The sequence below is a fragment of the Strigops habroptila genome, chromosome 14, assembly GCF_004027225.2.
Source record: "Strigops habroptila isolate Jane chromosome 14, bStrHab1.2.pri, whole genome shotgun sequence".
Classification (NCBI taxonomy): Eukaryota; Metazoa; Chordata; class Aves; order Psittaciformes; family Psittacidae; genus Strigops; species Strigops habroptila.
The window spans coordinates 10,193,419-10,212,782 of record NC_044290.2 but is presented as its reverse complement, the minus strand read 5'-3'; the positions used below and the strand labels follow the sequence as shown (position 1 = coordinate 10,212,782).

The 19,364-nt window shown below is 43.6% G+C and overlaps 1 protein-coding gene across 1 annotated transcript; it reads right to left on the bottom strand.

Annotated features, from left to right (window-relative positions):
- Nucleotides 1–1,417: 1,417 nt before the first annotated feature.
- PRKAR1A (protein kinase cAMP-dependent type I regulatory subunit alpha) lies at nucleotides 1,418–17,805 on the bottom strand. The gene is made up of 12 exons (XM_030506158.1): nucleotides 17,693–17,805; nucleotides 16,431–16,494; nucleotides 14,239–14,414; nucleotides 8,959–9,132; nucleotides 8,247–8,338; nucleotides 7,992–8,053; nucleotides 7,426–7,472; nucleotides 6,665–6,823; nucleotides 5,943–6,003; nucleotides 5,562–5,683; nucleotides 4,883–4,964; nucleotides 1,418–3,882 (listed from the first exon to the last, which is right to left on the bottom strand). The coding sequence occupies exons 3-12, from the start codon at nucleotides 14,410–14,412 to the stop codon at nucleotides 3,710–3,712; spliced, it is 1,146 nt and encodes a 381-aa protein (XP_030362018.1). The 5' UTR covers nucleotides 14,413–14,414; nucleotides 16,431–16,494; nucleotides 17,693–17,805; the 3' UTR covers nucleotides 1,418–3,709.
- Between the last annotated feature and the right edge of the window lie 1,559 nt (nucleotides 17,806–19,364).

Here is a 19,364-nt window from a genome sequence, read left to right as displayed (position 1 = left end):
GAACAAAGCTCCTTTGGCCACAGCTATTGTTTTCACAGGGGGTTGTATTGACAATTCAGCTCCACAGTAGTTCTACAATACACCCGTCTCCACACTGTAAAGCTGCAGGAGACTGTAGTTGTAATTGAGTATGTTCTTACAGGTGTCTGCTCTATTCATTCCTCTGAGGAAGTTTGGAGTGTTTCTACTTAGCAAAGAGATTCCTCCAATATTCTTCCACACCACGCTCCTTCAGTCTCCCAACTTGTCATTCTGCCATATCCTTCCATTTCCAGCTTTCCCAAAAGCAAGGGTTTAGGCAGTCTCAATCAAACAGACAGAATTCTCAGCACTGGAGAGCTTACAGACCTTTGTACTCTTGTGGATAGAAAACAGGTGAAAATAAAAGGATTTAACTCACTCTCAATGCACAGCACAGCGGTTGTTTCCATGCAGGATACTGTATTCCCAAACCTGTATCTCCCTCTACCGGTGACTTTCTGCGCACTTACCACACATGACAAGTCCAAAATCACTTTGATTGATGTCATGGAATGGTGACTGTTGGCTTGAACAGGAAGCACATGGCAACAGAAGATAAGTTTAAACGTCAAGTTACAAGGTTGGAAGTGGAAATTTTACTTTAGATAGTAATTTTACTTTAGATAGAGTTCTGTTTTCAGGGGTTTTTTTGGTCAAGGGGTGGGGGAAAGGGAGAGCTGGATGAAGGAACAGACTCAGGGATGTGTAAATGGCCGGTGCACTGACAGCGGGTGCAAGGTTGCTTTCTTTTCATTTTGATTCTCCTTTATGTGGTAGGTTTTTAATGTATCTTCAAAGTTGTGCAATGGCAACAGCTTTCTCAGAGCTGGATGTAAAACGTGTCCAGTCTGAGCTGCTTCAGGTCATCACTTCAATTTTTCTCCTACTTCATCGTAGTATGAAGATCCCCCTCTTCTATCTCCCCCTGTCTGCCCACCAGAGCTCATTTATGAGTGATCACCACATGTTCAAAACTTCATTAAGGTTATCCATAGATGTGAGTAGACAAGAGAAGATTATGAGTGCCAATACTAGGGGCTGGGAATTAACCACCTTCACAAGACATCAAGGCCGCAGGAGTTGCAAAGAGACACTCAAGACACAGGTACCTTCTCACTTCAAAAGCCATCATGTGCCAGAACTATGGAGAAGTTCCCAGGTCATAGGCATATGTCGGCTTGTGGAGACCAAGCTCTCTGGTAGGGTCCAGAGGGGAAGGTTCCATTGTGCTGTAAGCCAGGACTTAAACTCAAGCCTCCAGAGTCAACACAAAGCTAATCCATTGAAGCTTCTTCGTTTCTACCACCTCATTCATAATAATTCCTCTAAGGCTAAAGGAAAACACAATATGGGGAAAACAAAATGAAGAGGGGAAAAAAAGAAGAGACTGATTGCATTTAAGAATTTAAATCATTTTATTGCTTTACCTGCCATTAGGACAATCTATAACAAAAGGAATATAATATAATATATTAGCACATACAGTAAATCAGACTTATATAGTCAGGTAACAATACAAAAATGGTCCTCTGGTTGACTATAGCTTTCTAGGGCAATAGACTTCATCAAGTCGCTAAAGGTGGACTAGCAAAGAATTACTTCTAAAGCCCTGAATGTTAGCTAAGGCAAAACTATGCCAATTGTGGTTTCAAACATATTTCAATTGCACACAAAGGTAAAGCTATAACTGTGGTTAATATTTAACTCAGACTTAGCTGATTTATCTTAAAATCTTGTAGGTAAAACTACAAAAGGGAGTAACCAGCAAGCTAAAAAGATGCAGTAGTGAAACTTGGTTAGAAAGCCTTATATAAAAAAAATGTGCCTTTTGTTGTGGAGCTCTAACTAGTTTACATAGTTTTTGGTGCTTTAAAGTAACACAAAGAACACATGTGAAGAATAAACCTGGATAGAGTCAAAACTTAAGGAAAGTTTTACCAAAAAGAAAAGGAACCAAAAAGGTCGGTTTTGCTCATTCCTTAAGGACTGTGGCTGAAATCCTCTACTCAATGTCTTCCGAATAGAGAACTCAAACCACAAGCATTTAAATCCCATTATTGGGATTTCAGGTTCAGAAATAGCCTGAAACCTTCTGTAAAGGCTTGATACCCTCAGTACTGTTTTGCATCAATTCCCAGGCTCTTGATTATCTACATGCCTTGGAGAGTCTGGAATTGGAATCCATCCGACCTCAGAAAGGAAATCAAATGAGGGCTCCATCGTTAGAAGTAGTTGCACAACAAATGCAGAACTGCTTGCTGTCACTCCCAAATACAAACCTACACTACTTTATATAAATTACAGTTTAAAGGAAACCTTAAAAATTGCCTACCATTATTGAACCGTGGAATTCAGTAAAAACTTTGGGGAAGTATTGGTGTGCACAGAGTAATGGAACACAAAGCTGGTAAATACTGAAATACATTTAAGACTCCGCAACATATTGAACTTGGAAAGAAAGAAAAGAGCGTGAAATATGCATCATGTCAATTCCATCAGCAAGGAAAGAGAATGCACCTTCTGTGTTGAAACTAGATTTATCATTAACCATTTAAAAAGGATTCATTGACAGATTTAAAAACTTAAAATAACTGAGTGTTGCAGGAAAGGTAAAACATTCACTTCTGCCTCATGTTCTCTACCAGTAACAACAGCATCTATATAGACCAGCATTCTCACCACCTGCAACTGGTGCTGGCCATAAAGACTCCACATTTCCCTGGTAACAAAGGGTTCACCTGAACTGACGATGTTCAAAGAAGTCAACTGAGGAATACAAAGCAAGCAAAAGTCACCGGGAAAACAAAACGTTTGCTTCCAATTCCTACACCAACCTAAGTACTACAACATTACTCACAGCTGGACAGCTGCACCATTCTTACACCAACCTATGTACTACAGACCAAAGTCAGGCGTTTAATGTCACATTTGGTTCTTGCCACTTTGAACAGGAAGAGTTTTAAATGGCGCTTCTATCGCTGAAGAAAGAAAATCAGTTGCGGCAAGTCAGCAAATGAAGTAACAACTGCAGTAGTTCACCAGAACTAGTAACCTTGAAAGCTTTGCTTTACACTTGACAGAAACATAACTAAGCAATCTTAACCCAGCAGACACAGGAACAATTACACTGTTAAATTCCAACTGTGGCTTTCTTAGCAGCTGATGCCTCACGACCGAACCCAGGATTACAGTACCCAGAGAGTTAAAAAAAGAAGAAACCCCCAAGCCCCAAGAAGCTCAATTACAAGGGCAGTTCTCATTTGAAAAGAAATACAGCAGATGATGAACACAGCCTTAAAATCTGTCCAACAGTTTGAGAAACACCTTTCAAAGTACTTTTTCACCCCCCCGCTGTCACCTCCTTACTCTATGGCAATGAGCACAGTGCCAGGAGGGCTCTCCCTTGCTGAAGCAAGGCTGCATCAGCCCAAGTTGGACACTGTTGCACAGAGAAAAGCCGTAAGAGCAAATGTCTCCATAAAACTTGTTCTATTCATTTAATGGGACAGAGAGCACAGAACTAATATGCTCCAAATTAAAAATAGTGCCATGATAAGCAATTTTTTTTTTTGTTGTTTTTTCTCTTTTTTAAACAGACAGGAAGCTGCAAATGCCAGTGGCAATGTGGCTCTGCACAAGGGTAATAAAGCAGTCTGCGTTCGTGAAGCATGTTTTGGGTAGGAAGGTTTCAGACAGACAGTGATACAAAACTGTTGTACTGCTGGATGTTGCGCTTGAGAATATCCGAGCAGGGCCCCAGGACACGCTCAAACCGGGGTCGATCGAGCTTTACACATTTCAAGAGGCCACGAGCAACCACGGTGGCAGCACGGGGACGGTTCATCAGCAGAGCTATTTCACCTGTGGCAACAGGAAAGCATGAACAGAGTTCAAACCAATGTACTAAAGAACCAAAGAAATTACCCTGTTGTATTTCGAACTGCTGCAGGATATCTTGTTATAAACTGTTACGTTATACTCCAAGACTCCTCTATGAGCACATGCATCCAGTCCTTATCTGTGATCCAAAATAGATCTACACGCACTAAACAAGTGATTAGTTCCATTGAAGACTATTTCAAAGTCTTCACAAGTAAGTGTATCAATCTTACCCTTTTTCTTTGCCAGGATATATAAGCTTTTTCAAGCCAAAGCAATTTACATACCATGTAACTTTTAGCCACATAAGATCACCTTCAACAGATCCTGATCTGCACTTGGGAGACTGTATCTAGAGCACCACACAGTTTCAGGGTCCCCAGTACAAGGTGCTGCCAAAGCAGAGCAAGTGCCACCCAGATGGCTGGGGACTGCAGCACAGGGTGTACAAAGAGATGCTGAAAGAGCTGCATCAGTCTGGCCTGGAAAAGTTAGTCTGGAAAAGGCAGCTAAGGAGGGAATCTTATTGCTGTCTTGTAACAAGAGATTATAAAGAGAAAACCAGACTGCCCTCTGCACAGTGAAAGGCAGAGAGAAAGCAACAAGTTGCAGAACAGGAAATTCTTGTCAGGCATAAAGAAAAACTCTTCACAACAAGCTGGTTAAACAGTGAGAGGCTGTGGGATCTCCATCCCTGGAGACACAAGAGACTCAAGTGGACACAGTCCTGAGCAGTGTGATGCAATTTCAATGGGCCCTTCTAAATGAAAGCACTCTAGAACAATCCCATTTCTGTGATCCCCACGCACCCCTGAATGCCAAGTGACTTTGACACTCACCTGACATTGAGTGAAACCACAAGAGTCAGCCAAAACAGTAATTAAGCAAATGCATCCCATCACTATCATGCACAGAAGTCACCCACAGAACACAGGTAAAACAGTGACAGTCGTGTAACCATCGTGGGCACTACGTAACTCACCAAAATAGTCTGAAGGTGCCAGCCTGCCCACTTCAACAAATTCTTCATTCTCTGACCGACGCTGTAGCACTGCAGCTGTGCCCTTCAATAAATCACAGCAATTAAACAACTGGAATTCCCAGCATCATTTATAAACACTGAATTCCACATGGAATCAGCTGCTTTGCAGAAATAACTGTTAGGATGGCTCAGTCTAGGAACCGCTTCACAGTCCTTGCCCAGTTCACCAGACTGCTCTGTAAGAGCAGCTGGTTCTCCTCTTCTAGAAGCATAAATGTCTTGGGTAGTTACATATCCATAGCACTGACTTCTTCCTGGTTTTCCTCATGACAGCAAGAATATTACAGTATGACAGGCAAAAAAACACCACAACAAAACAGACAGAAGACACCACCACCACTAGCAAGACATTACGAGCTATCTAGAACAGGTCTTTACTCTTCTGTGAAAGATAAACTGGTTTCATCAAAAACTTGTTTTTTTGTGGAAGTACCATTTGTAAAAATAGAAAAACTAAATAGAAGCTTCTGCATGTCCAGAAAGATTATAATTCCTTAGGAATTCTCTAAAAGTACATTCTTATATTCCGTATTTTCCTCCAAGTGTCTATTTAGGGGCAGAATAAGCCATGTTAAGAAAAAAAAAGTAAAGTTTGAGCTTTTAATTCGAGCTCACTTACCTCCAAGATAATGAAGAACTCATCTCCTGGCTCTCCCTGGACCACAATCTTTTGCCCATCCTCAAACTGTACCGGCTCCAATGCATCAGCTACAGTGAGACGCTCCCACTTGTCCAGAGATTCTATAGAGTTAATAGTTCATTAACAGAGTATCTTTACAAGGCACAAATACACTTTTTGCTCTGTTGTTACACAGATTTCTGGCTACATCTGTGTATCAGATAAAGACTTGAATTAAGAGTTGTTTTGGAATGATGCAGAAAAGCAGTACAGGCTTTGCAGTCAGTTTTAATGGATTACCACAACAGCCTGTCATCATAATGATGCTTCATTGCAATATGGCAATTTATTCCACTTCAGAACAAATATTTACTCACTTACCCAATATAGATACTTTACTAAGGAATTCTTCATACATCTTTCTCTTTCTCAAAGTACTCCCCTAAAAGAAAAATAAAACCCACAGTTTTCTTTCTACTTCACATTTTACATGAGGCTTCAAATAAAACTTAAGATACAAATGAATTAAACCAGCCACACATTGCATCCTGTCTGAGACCCCAAACCCACAAGACTGTGTTTTAATTATTTCAGTAATATTTCAGAGCTGAGCAACCTTCATAAAGTACTTACAATTTATTGCAGCCTTAACATTTGTTTCTTAAACACATTCTACCTGCATAGCCTTACCAGAACTCACAACAATGCTCTAGTTAGTTACAATTGCTGTTCACGCACACTACTTAGACATAGCAAGCTAAATACAGAGCAGAATCAAAACATCTGGCAAGTTAACCAGCAGGCATTACATTTTCAGTCCAGTTTAATACTGCATTGGTATTGTTTGTTCACTAATGCAAGGCTCCCCCTTGCTCCACGCCTGATAAAGGTATGCTGAGTGATTTGCTTTACAATCTCAAGAGAGATAGCACGAGTTTGAATAAATAACTCCAGCAAAGGACAGGCACAGACAGAAGGTCAAAAATAACCAGTATAAGTTGAATGAACAGTAAAACCAGAAGCATAATTCCAGGTTATACACTTATGCTGTTGACTTTTCGAGTCAACAGCATAAGCCACACATCAGCTAGAAGAATACTTGCCATCAGGATCCTTCTGTAGCTATCTCTATCAATGCCCCACAACTTCACATTTGTCTTTGCTTTGACAGTTGCAGCTCGGGGGGTTCCATATATAAGGGCGAGTTCTCCAAAGCTTCCACCCTCACCAACGCTGGTTGCCCACTCGCTGTTCACATAAACCTGAAAGGCAGAGCACAGGGGTAAGCCAAGACCCACAGTGTCTTGGGAGCTGGTCAGAGACTACACAAAGCTCCTGCTGCCCTGTATTTCCTTTATAGTAAAGGGAAATTCTCAGGTCTGTACAGTCAGAGTTGACCATTTCAGGGCTTCATCAACCCTTCACAGCCAACCCCAGTCCCAGCCACAATTTCTACTTTCATCGACAAAGGGACTCTCTCGTATATCACATGCACTGAGAGCCTTTGATAGGAATAAAATCTGAACGAAGTCCCTGTCAGAGAAAGCCATGGATTAGTTGGAATGGAAAATAAAAAGCCTGGTCACTCTTAAAGCCTGTCCCACACCCCAACTGGACTCCACCCTGCACTTGTAAAGCAGTAGTACTGCATTGACGTCCAAATCGTTCATTTTGAAACTCAGCACAAGTCACAGTCTCTGCAGCCAGACTGAGACATCAAGGAGCAAAGCAAAATATGCTTCTACAAGCAAGAAATTATGATGAGAAAAGCTGCTAAAGGAAGGACCTGTAGAAGAGGCCTATAAATATCATGCTATTGTGCTAGGAATGAACGTATCATTAATAAGCTTCCAAAAATGCTTACATCCATTTCTCCTTGATCAACCACATAGAAGTTATCACCTTCATCACCTACGGAAGAAAAAATTAAATACACATTAAAAAGAGTAAAGTTAAGCAAACAGTCACATTCCACAGAGCTGGCATCTCTGCCTCCTTTGATGTTTAGAATCTAATAAGGTTGACAGAGATGAATCTTTGCACACTGTGCAGAGTGAAATTTCACATTGTGCTGACCTTGCACTCTGCTCAGTCCTGTGAGAGAGGACATCTACTGGTACATGGGAGATCAGCAGCATTTCCAGGATCACTGGAAAACTGTACCAGATCCATAAATTGACATAATGTGTGCTACAGAGCCATCAAAGGAGAATCTTTCCAATAGATAACACATGCAGTGAAGCCACATCTTCCTCCAACTGCTCCACTCCTCACTGCAGTACGAGCTGTGCTTCAGGTAACAGAACAAAGGGTCACTACACCCAGACAGTGGCTCTATTTTCAAAGCAAACCCTAAAACTAACAAGAGCACTAGGCCAGAGCCTACTCACCACCTCCAATATACGCATCAGTGTAAACACTGTCACTTGCCTTGCTGTATGACAGTCTCTCCTGCAATGTAGGTGACGGGGAACATCGCATCAAAGATGTCACTGAAGAGAAGGAGACCAAAATTAGACAAGCTCCTGGACCACTGCCATGCAAACCTTCATACATCTGCACCTCCAGCCCACCAGTACTCCTCCTATAGCCTCTGTATGGTTACACTGACTGTTGTAAAGAGGCCGTGCAGCTCTGCGATGACACTTAAGAAACTTAAAGACTACTTTAAAGATCTTTCCCTACCTTCTTTCATTATCATCAAGATGGGCAAACAGCACATTCTTCTCAATAGCTTTTGCCAAAGCAGCCATAGTCTTATAATCTTTTGGAATAACCTAGGATTGAATCAGGAAAAGTAACTGGTTAATTTTTTTCAAGAACAATTTCTGCATTCCCCAGGGTAAATAAACTATTTAAATTGCTACAAATCACTTGCTGTTTCTTTCATGCACTACAGATCTAAACCCAAACACAATCAATGTTTACAGACGGTGCAGGAGGTAAATCTAATCTTGTATTACTTTATGCACCTGTAAAAGCATCATCCCATGCTAAGTTTATAAGTTTTTCTGCAAGAGTACAAGTATCTGTTCAACTTGTTTTCCTATGAGTAGCAGCAAGTCTGCTCTGCCATTAGGCTCACTGTAACGTTGTTGCAGCTGTGGAATAACTGGAAGCACTTTGTTTACATATATAATATACAAATATATGTACATCTAAATATATATAACTTCAAAGAGAACAGGTCTAAGTCATGCATAAATGGTTTACTTGCATGGCAGCTTAGTCTAACCTCCAATTAAAGAGCTAGACACAGGTCTGCTTTTTACAGTTATCAAAAGACTTAACAGGCTCCAAGAGCTCAGTGTTATTTCATACACTGGGTAGAAGGTGGTCTTTGATCAACTCTTGGACTGTAGCTGCTATTTTTGGCAACGTTTGAAAGTCAGAGCACCTTTCTAACATAAGATGCAGCATCCTCTTCTGTATAGACTTCTGCACTGATGGCCCCACGCCGCCTTCGACCCTTAACCACAGGGTTCATAGGAGGAGGAGGAGAGATTTCATCCTCCCGCGAGTCTGAGCGAGAACCAGACTTCTGTTGATTCAACAACTGTTTTGTTTCCTCCTAAACAGGAAGGAAGACATGTTTGTGTCACATAATCCAGTCATTATAGATCACATTCCAAGTTAGCCTGCCAATGCGAGGGAGCTTCCTGTGTACTGTTAGTCCCATATTAAGGAAACAGGAGACTACAGCAACCAAGATCAAAGGCCTTTCAAAACAGATGGATATGTCTTTCACTCCTAACATTCATATCACAATGGTGTTTACTTTATTAAGTCACATGAATAGTTTAATAAATTAAGAAGTATAAACAAGTTGATTCTGCTTTCCACTAGTGTATTCAATGGGCAATGAAGACATTCTGCAACCGCTAAAGATCTTCTCCCACTGTAAATCCATCAGCTCTCCCTTAGCTGCGAGGTGTTGAGCCTTGTTTGATTGGAAAGACAGAAACCCATGTTACACGAGAAGCTTTTGAAACAAGGTCAAGTCATGGACTAACTGGATACTCAATAACCAACAGTTATTTTGGGAGAAAGAAATATGAACACTGCTTACAGAAGAGCTGGAGGAAGGATGCTGGAGGCCAAAGAGCAGAATTCTTTCCACAAACCCCAGATTTGTCAACTTTGCACATTTCCTTATTTCCCTCAGTTACCTGTTGTGCTGTGTTGTAGTGATACTATAGAAGACTCATGTACTTACAGTAAAATGAAGTCTAACTAGACACACAGACATCTGATTCTTCTGTGTACCAGAAGATTCACTTGAATCAACTACAATCAGATTAAAAACAAAACATAAAAGCCAACCTTGGAGCCAGAGCATTTGCATCACAGCAGCTCAAATTACTTTCCCAGCGTTAAGGAAACAGGATTTTTGGGACCTGCCTTAAAAGAACAAGGAGTCATCTGTTCTCTGGGAGCTCACAGCACTTTGGAAAGCTGGGTTTGTCCCAGCGTCCTTGATGAAGCTGTCCCTGCCACATTGCTGCTTGGCTGCCACGCTCCTCTCCGGAGGTGCACAGAGGCTATGTATAACAACAGTGCTTTGAGGAAAGGGACATCAGATAACCATTACAGCGAGTGTACATTTTACACCTCTCAGATAGCCGAAGAGCAAGCACCGATCCGTCGAGTTACATTTCACTTCCTGCTTTGTGCCCATTGAGAAAATAGTGCTACATTTCAAAACGATGGGAGCAAAACGTATTTAAAACCTTGTATCTACCTTCTGGTTTTACAGAAACAAGCCTGAAATGAAGTTAAAAATAGCTGAAGTGGTTGTAAGTGTTCAGTTTAAACTGCCTCTACAAAGCGGGCAACACCACCGACCACAGAAACACACTGTTCATTCACATACTGCTACTTAACCCGTTAAAAAAACCTTGATGCTTTAAATAAGTGAACACCAGCTGCTGTATTCTTTCCAGTATCACATAAAATGTAAAGTATTGAGATCCTGTGGCTTTCAGATATAGCAGCACTTAGCAAGGGAGCTGTGCACCAAAAGAGTTCAACAAGAGACTCATCGGGTAACAGCCCATTCAAGGAACCTGCACTAACAGAAAGAAGACAACTGGTAACTTCTGCCTGAGCTGGGATTTAACATTACTAGATTAAATAGAATATTGTCATGGACAGAGAAACTAGTTACAGATGGGTAAGATAATGTATTATCTTAAAATACACCAGCTATTCTAAGGAGACTACGTACACACTCATCAAGAGGAAGATTATCCCTAATGAGACAAATCTCCCTATATTCACATTGCACGTTGCAAGGCAACACTGTGCCATGGAGTAAATGACATACTAAAGTCTCATTGTTTTCATAGCAGTAGTTTTTCATGTATTTATCTTTTTCAAATAAACCTTTATAATTTATGATACTAAACCACCATCAGAGCAGGGAAAAGTAGCACTAGGACCTGAAGAAAGAGCAGCAGTTGTTATTCTCAGTAACCCTCAAATTTAGCCAGTGGTTATAAGTGAGAAAATGTATTTGTTCTGGTTTAGGAGCTAAAAAGCTACGTTCAAATTAAACACATAATGGACAAAGGCATTCATTTTGCTCTGCACTGATCAGTGTAACCATGACCAGGATGTTAAAAAGGTTTAGTACTAAAGTTAGCCTATTTATTACACCCAAGTCTTCATCCTGTTCTTTCAGCTGATGAAGCAGTTAAAAGTTTTCAGTGTCAGTGACCACTAACTGTACATTTTTTCTTCCTGACAAGTAAGAAACACCTATTAAGTCAATTTAAATTATTACGAGTAAGAGATGTTAAAGTGCTGAAACTTCACACACTCATATTTCAGTCCATCAGCTACCGAAGACCTTCCCAATTCCAGAATGATGTTTTACACTGCATAGTCTGGTACCTGGTAATTGTCAGCACATCAGAAACAGTCTCAACTTCTTCTGGTTAACTAGTATTTCATTTATATCAGCTCTCCACGGATCTTAAAACCCCCAAACACTCAGAAAGTAAAAAGCAATGTTAAAAGCTCTGTCATAATTCACATTGCACTGTACATCCTTCCTGACTACCATGTTTGGCAAATGGAACACTGAGGAAAACAGGAAAACACTCAGCCATATATCTGCGGAGACAAAGTGGGCAGCGGGGAGCAGGTACAGTGCCTACATGACAGTCACACTTCATCATTCCAGCTTTCTATAAAGCCTAATATGCACCTAACTGCATTGCACACAATATTTCAAACATGCACTTACTCCAGTGGACAGCCATGTCCAATATCCAAGATTCATCTGGCAGGCTGTAATAATGATCTCTACATTAAATTTCCATAGCTCAAACTACATAACACAGCCAAGCAGAGCACTGGATGGCTATTAGCTTTTAGTATGCACTGGTGTTGCCCAGCAAAAAGAACAGAGGCCTTAGTACATCACATGCAGACAAAATAAAAACATTAATATAATCAATGCGCAGTAATGAGATTCATGTAGCAGCTTTCATAACTCAGCAGAAGACATCTAAATTCCTGCAGTAGCTACAATGGGCTCAGAGACAGTTCATTTTCATGTTTCTGAACATGAATTCAAAAGTGTGTTTAAATGTCTTCAACGTATTTTAGTAACATGACAGTGAATCAGCTCTGTGTGTGTGTGCTGTGGAAGAGATGACTTGTCAGGATAACTAGAGAGAAAATAGCAACCTCACCTCAGTTTCCTTCCAAATTCAATCTTAAATACTGTATCTCAACCTCGATTTCATCCAGTTGAATAGATTCAGAAAGCAGATTGAAAAGTTGCTCTGCTTTATTAAAGATGCAGCAGACATTACTTATAGAAAGTGAAGCAGAATCTGGTTCAATCATTTTTGCTCTACCAGAGCTAAGCACTGGGTTAGAGCTGGTTAATAACAGCACTTAACACTTGTGTTTTCCAGACACAGATGTCAGGAGTTTGCTAACGTAGCACGGGATGTCCACTGTTCCGGTACTTGAGAACTATTGAGGTGCTGTGTTACCTGGTTAAAGCAAGACCAATGTGTTTGACTGAATGGTGACATTACTTAGGGAAAGCTGTGGCAATTTTTAAATTCAAGAAGGCAAGAAAGATGCTCTGGTTTCACCTGTAGCTATCGCTGCACCAGTGGGCACACATAACCTATGCCAACACAACTCAGAATAAAAGACCCTGACCAAACCTGTAAGAGTAATTCAAGGGGAAACACATTATCTAACCAGTTTTATTTTCAGCTTCCCTGTGGGCTGACCGAGTACAGATACAGCCTATTTGCACCAGAATAAAATCATCAAGAGTTATTCAACTCCAGAATACACATGATTAAGTTCAGAGCTAGACTTGTCCTGCTAAAAACAAATCCAGTTTCCTTTAAATAATGCACGTTGACCATAAGTCCACTACATAAAAGCATCCAAATATTCCCATTTAATATCACAAAGTATGGACTGGTTTACAAGTTATTTGAAGTGCAGTAATGCAGTTTACTTTGTAAAGTTTTCTATATCAACACTTGTGGTGATGTTTTAAAACGATTCACCTATCAGTACTCAGAAACTCGGAATCCAAGGTGTGGAAGGAGGCACGGTGACAGGCAGGGACAGCGGATTCTTAACACCCTCATCACTACCTGATTTGCTGCTGGTTTCCCTCTGAAACTACACAAAAAAGAGTCAGACACATTACAGAGCCCTTGTTCACTCAATAAACAAAATGTTCCTCAAATACATGGTGAGCTATAGGTTAATTTGCATCATTCGCTCCTTTTCCAGTACCTACCTTGAACATTTCCATTAAAAGACAATTCCCACCATACATATTTATGCTCTCTAGTGTTGATTTCTTTCTTCTTTACACCAGCAATTAGAACTAACTAGAACTAAAAAAAGAATGAGATACAAGTACTGAAAGCAGCACCTGCAAATGACTGCTGTACTGAATAGAGTCATCATATCTCACATTGGCCTTTAAATCCTCCCATTTTCCAAGCAGCTTCTTTTCCTGCCTGCTTAGGTATCAATATATAAAATGAACAGTTCAAAAGAATGTGAAATCACTGTTTCAAATACGAGCACCAAGATGAGAAAATGCTTTCTATTCCCAGCATCCCAGGATGCTTCCAACAACAAAAACACCAAAGTGACCTTAAGGACAAATGCAGGAGGAACAACAAAGCAAAACGCCAACACCAAACTCCCAAGAGAATCTCTCCTGGAGATTTGGAATGCAAATACTTCTGTTTGACTTCAGCTCGGGCAGGGTAATGACCTGCTACTCTGTGCTTACCTGAATTATGCAAACCATTGCCTCAATATAAGAAATCAAATGCCCATTGCAAGTGTCTAACCAAGGTCAAACTCCACAGTTGTCATCTAACTACAGCCACAACCGTGTATGCTATCTATTAGCTTCTGCGATTAAGCATTAGATTGGGATTACATCTGCATCCAAGCTGGGTAAGTCTCCTTGTCATCTTATGCTTTGTTATGACAGAAGTGCCTTTACACTGTGATTAACTGGCATAAACTACTGGAAAACAGGATTTGTCTTCCCTAATTCAAACAGCCAATATGAACACTGGTCAAATCTGAAGCTCAGCCTCTAAACCACAGAGATGATGTGAAATTAGGTTGTTCCCCTCTCCTTCCACCCCTTGCTCTGTATTTTTACCTTCTCCAATCTTTCAAAGTATTCCCTGAGGAATCCCATGGGTCTTTCAGGTCTCACTGTGCATAACTGTACAATGCAATCCTTCAGGAGTTGCTGGATGTTGTGTTTTTGGACGTAAAGTTCACATTCCCGAAGACTACGCTCCTCCTCACTGCTGCTGCTAGAAGCTGCCATTGCTGGAGAGAAGAGAAAGAGAAGGTTAAATCACTAGAGGAAATAAAGATGCTGCTGCCCGATACAGTCAGGCACATCATGCTGCCTAAAAGAAAGTTATGCTGGGTTATTTTACTGGTATCACACCACAAAACTATCTTTATCTGCAAGACTAGCAACTAAGCTAAACCATGGAAGTAAAAGCCAGGAACTTATTTAGTACCTGGAAAGGAATAAAGAGTCTGGATTCTCTCCAGCCACAGGCACAAAAAGAAAAGAATTGGACTGAGCTGGAAAAGCTTCTACAACTTGAGCTCTGTGAGTGCTCAAAGTCAGGGAAGCTTCCACCTGAACTTTCTGCTATTAAACCCAGTATTCCATAGGCTCGGAGGCTCGCTTCACACTGCTATATGGTCTGTACAGGGTCATGGGGATGATGGCCAGCAGCGAGGTGGGTGGGAGCTGGGAATCTGAGAGGCCGGTATGAAAAGTATTAGGAAGTGGTTGAAGCCAAATGCCAAGGCAGAATCCACTAACGGAAGTTATGGAATTAGGAGTCCTAAAAGGTACTCTCCAGTTCAAACTGGTTCATGCTTCCTAACTATCTCCATGGATATACTGCAATCCCAAAACTATTTCTTCAGCTGTAAATAATCAAGAGCACATCTTTAAACACATCTCTTATGGTGCCAGGTTTTCAAGAGACTTTAAAATGATAGTGTCAGCTGTAACACTTGAAGTTCTTCAGCATGGTTTTTCCCCCCTTTCAGGTTTGTACTGGGTTTGCATGGCAAGGGTTTGGCAGCAGGGGGCTTCAGGGGTTGCTTCTGTGGGGGGCTACTAGAAGCTTCCACTATGTCCAGTGGAGCCACACCAGCCAGCTCGAAGATGGACCTGCTGATGGCCAAGGATGAGGCCATCAGTGACAGCGATAGCACCTCTGGGATAATGTATTTAAGAAGGGATTAAAAAAACTGGGCAAGAGCAACTGCAGCCAGAGAGAGGAGTGAGAATATGTGAGAGGAAAGGAACAGCTCTGCAGACTTCAAGGCTGCTGAAGAAGGAGGGAGGAAGTGCTCCAGGCACCGGAGCAGAGATTCCCCTGCGGCCCATGATGCAGACCATGGTAAGGCAGGCTATGCCATGGACCATGGAGGCCCATGGTGGAGCAGATATCCACCTGCAGCCTGTGAAGGACCCTACGCTGGAGCAGGAGGGTGTCTGAAGGAGGCTGTGACCCCATGGGAAGCCTGCACTGGAGCAGGCTCCTGGCAGGAGCTGTGGCTCCGTGGAGCCCACACTGGAGCAGGTTTGCTGCATGACCTGTGACCCCATGGGGGACCCACGGTGGAGCTTCTGTTCCTGAAGGGAATGGGGCCCACTCTGGAGCACCTCATGAAGAGCCACATCCCATGGGAAGGCCTTATGTTGGGGAAGCTTGTGAAGGACTGTGTCCCGTGGGAGGGACCCCATGCTGGAGCAGGGGAAGAGCATGAGGAGTCTTCCCATGAGGAGGAAGGAGCAGCAGAGACAATGGGTGATGAACTGAGCAGAACCCCCGTTCCCCACTCTGCTGGGGGGGGATGAGGTAGAGAATTTGGGAGTGAACTTAAACCTGGAAGAAGGGAGGGGTGGGAGGAAGGTGTTTCTAAGATTTGGTTTTATTTCTCATTATCCTACTCTGATTTATCGGTAATAAATTAAACCCATCTCCCCAAGTCACATCTGTTTCACCTGTGACAGCAATCCATGAGTGATCCCTCCCTGCCCTTATCTCAACCCATGAGCCTTTTGATGCATTTTCTCTGCCCTGTCCAGTTGAGGAGGGGAGCGATGGAGTGGCTTTGGTGGCATCCAGCCACGGTCAACCCACCACAAGGTTATAGAACCATTTTAAAACACTTTTTTACACACACACATATATATAAACAGACATTTAATTAATATCACTTTTTGCCTAAAGCAGTTAACAGTGAGGCACCTAAAGAAATAGGAAAGGATTTTTCAGGGCATTTTTAATGAAATATAAAGGAAGTTACCTGGTACAGGGACAGTGGCAACAGCTTATGAATCTGCAGCGAGATATGTTGATCCCAGGAACAGCTTTTGAAAGGGGAAAACATGGATTCAGTCAAACTACTTTTGAGCAATAGCAAGTCATGAAAAGCCAAGCGGTGCAGTCATATTATGGGGTTTATCCTACTGAGGCAGCAGATAGATTGAGAAACATCAGCCACACAGGCAATATAACACCATCCCCTTTGAATTACGCGACCAGAGATTGCGGGAGGACTGGAGTTAGTATGAAACACTTCAAACAGGTTTCATTCTTGTCACAGTTAATCCCTGCATAAGCACGCACAGGCAGACGTGTTATGTGTTGCATAAACACCAAGGAGGGGCTTCACGTGGGCTTGAAAAAGCACCTTAAAGTTCTCCAGTTACTTCTTTTTTGTTTTGACAGCTCGCACAGTGAAGGTCACTCCCAATTAACAGCCCCAGAAACACTCGGTGGCTCCGTGACAGCTTACAAATGACAACCTATGGAGAAAGCATTGCTGATAGACAGCGGCTGCTCATGGCAGCAGCAAGGCCGGTGCAGAAAATCATAGAACCATGGAATGGTTTGGGTTGGAAGGGACCTTAAAGCTCATCCAGTTCCACCGGCAGGGACACCTTCCACTAGAGCAGGTTGCTCCAAGCCCCTGTGTCCAACCTGGCCTTGAACACTGCCAGGGATGGGGCATATCGAATACTAAAAGGAATTAGTTAACCAAAAAGGAAAACACCAAAGGAATAACCGCAGCATTCCCACACGTTGTTAAACGCGAAGCCTTCCAGCTCCCCGAACCCACTGCTGCACCGGGACCTGCCCGGGGCTGCCCCGCCAAGCCCAGCCCGCCTCTCCCCGCAGCGACTACCGGGGCTATCCAGCGACCCGGCGCTCCGGGGGGCCGACACCCACAAACCCCCGTCCTCTCTGCCGCGGCGTCCGAACGCCCCGAGCGCAGCGCGGGGGGGGCGCGGCCCGGCAGAGCCCACAGGGTCCCGGGCAGCGCGGCCTTCCCCCCCCACCGCCCCGCCGCAGCGCCCAGCGGAGCGGGCGCCGCCCGCCGCGCCAGGCCCGGGAGCTGCCGGCTCCAGCCCCGGCACCGGGCCGCTCCCCGCGGCGGGGCCGGCCCCCGCCCCCAAGGCCGCAGGCCTCCCGCTCCGCGCCCTTCGCTTCCCGCCCCGCCTCGCCCTCCCGCCGCCGCCGCCCCGCTCAGGCGCTGCCCGCCCCGGGCCGGGCCCCGCCGCTCACCTGCTGCGGGCGGCTCCGCCGGGCCCTCACCGCCCCCCGCCCGTCCCGGCCCGGCCGCGGCCTCAGCGACGGCAACAGCGGCTCCCACCGGAAACCGACCGGCGCGGCCAATCACCGCCCGCCCTGACGTCAATGCGCCTCGCTCTCACCGAGACCCGTCGCCGCGGTAACCTTAAAGAGGGCAGCGCAGAGCGCCACTGAACCAACGGGATGGAAAGTGTGAGGGGGGACGTAATGAGAGGTTGCCGCTTTAAGACGAGCGAAGCTGGTGGCGGGAGGAGCGGGGCGCGGACGGGACGGGACGGGACGGGACCGCTCGCGCACCGCGGCGGGTCCGGCTCCAGCCCCGGGCGGGGGGGACCCACCGGCTCCCGGCTCCCGTCCCCTGGGCAGGCCTCGCCCGCAGCAGTGGGCTGGCCCAAACGGCGTCCGCGGTGACGGCGAGAGGCGTTAGTTAAGGATGGAGCTGGTGAACGCTGGCGGGTGAAGAGATCCGGCTGCGGGGGGTCATAAAATGTATCCCAGGTTAGCCAAGATCTCGCTATAATCGATTAAAATCCCCCCCCCACGTTCTGTGCTTAAAGGCGGTAAGAAGTCACCCAAGATCCCGGCTGTGCCGGCAGGGAGAGGCAGATCCCATCCACGGGCTTGGGAAAGTAGGGAATGAACCTGGAATCATGCGCCGGCTGATCTCCCTATGACTGAGAATGTAACTTGGTGTTAGAGCTGCTGTGAGAGCATTGCAACCACAATTCGGTGCTTACATCATTCTATATATATATATGTATTATATATGTATATATATGTATTATATATGTATATACATATATATCTCTATATATGTATATTCTACAAATATATGTGTATATACATATGTATAGCTATATACATGTTATATGTATAACATACAATCAAAAGGGTTCCAATAACTACAGTTTGATGTATATTTGGATATTAGAAGACAGTGCTTTTGCAATGACATGACAAGCCATCAGGAACCATGTGCCACAGCATTTCTTATTTACTAATTCTCATAATAAGGAAATAAAGGATAACAGGTTAAATCTCAGATCTGCATTTACAACAGACCAAAGCTGGTCCCTGAGCTCACATTCCTTAAATGTCTTATAGCTTCTGTTACAGGTTAACTAGAAGCCAGGGTCCAGGATTTCCTGACACTAAGCCAAAAGCTGTAACTTTTACACAAAATACTAAGGAATCATTAATATTTGTGAAATACTATCAGAGTACAGTATTAGTAACTACCAAATCCACTTGCTCACCTGGTAACAGTATTTCTTTCTATAACTTATAAGTCTCTGAACACTAGAAAGCAGTTGTGTGCATTCCCCATACACGCTTTTGTTAGGGTTTTTTTTTGCTCTTTATTTTTCTACCAGCTGTCTGCTGTTGTCACATCTCACTCCTCCTTGTTTGGACAAGTCCCAAGTGCTGTTTTGGGATAGATCCCATCTGGAACAAAGATCAGCCCCATACGTAAAACCTGTTCTGCGACATTCTCTTTATTAAGAAAACAAGGATACTGTTGTACAGCTTGCTCCTGATGCAATCCTTTCCTGAGCTCTGGAGCCAGAGTTCAGGCGGAAAGGCAGGGAACATAGCAGGCTTTTGGAAGGAGCCTTGCGATGCCAACCCGAGTTCCCTCTTGTTA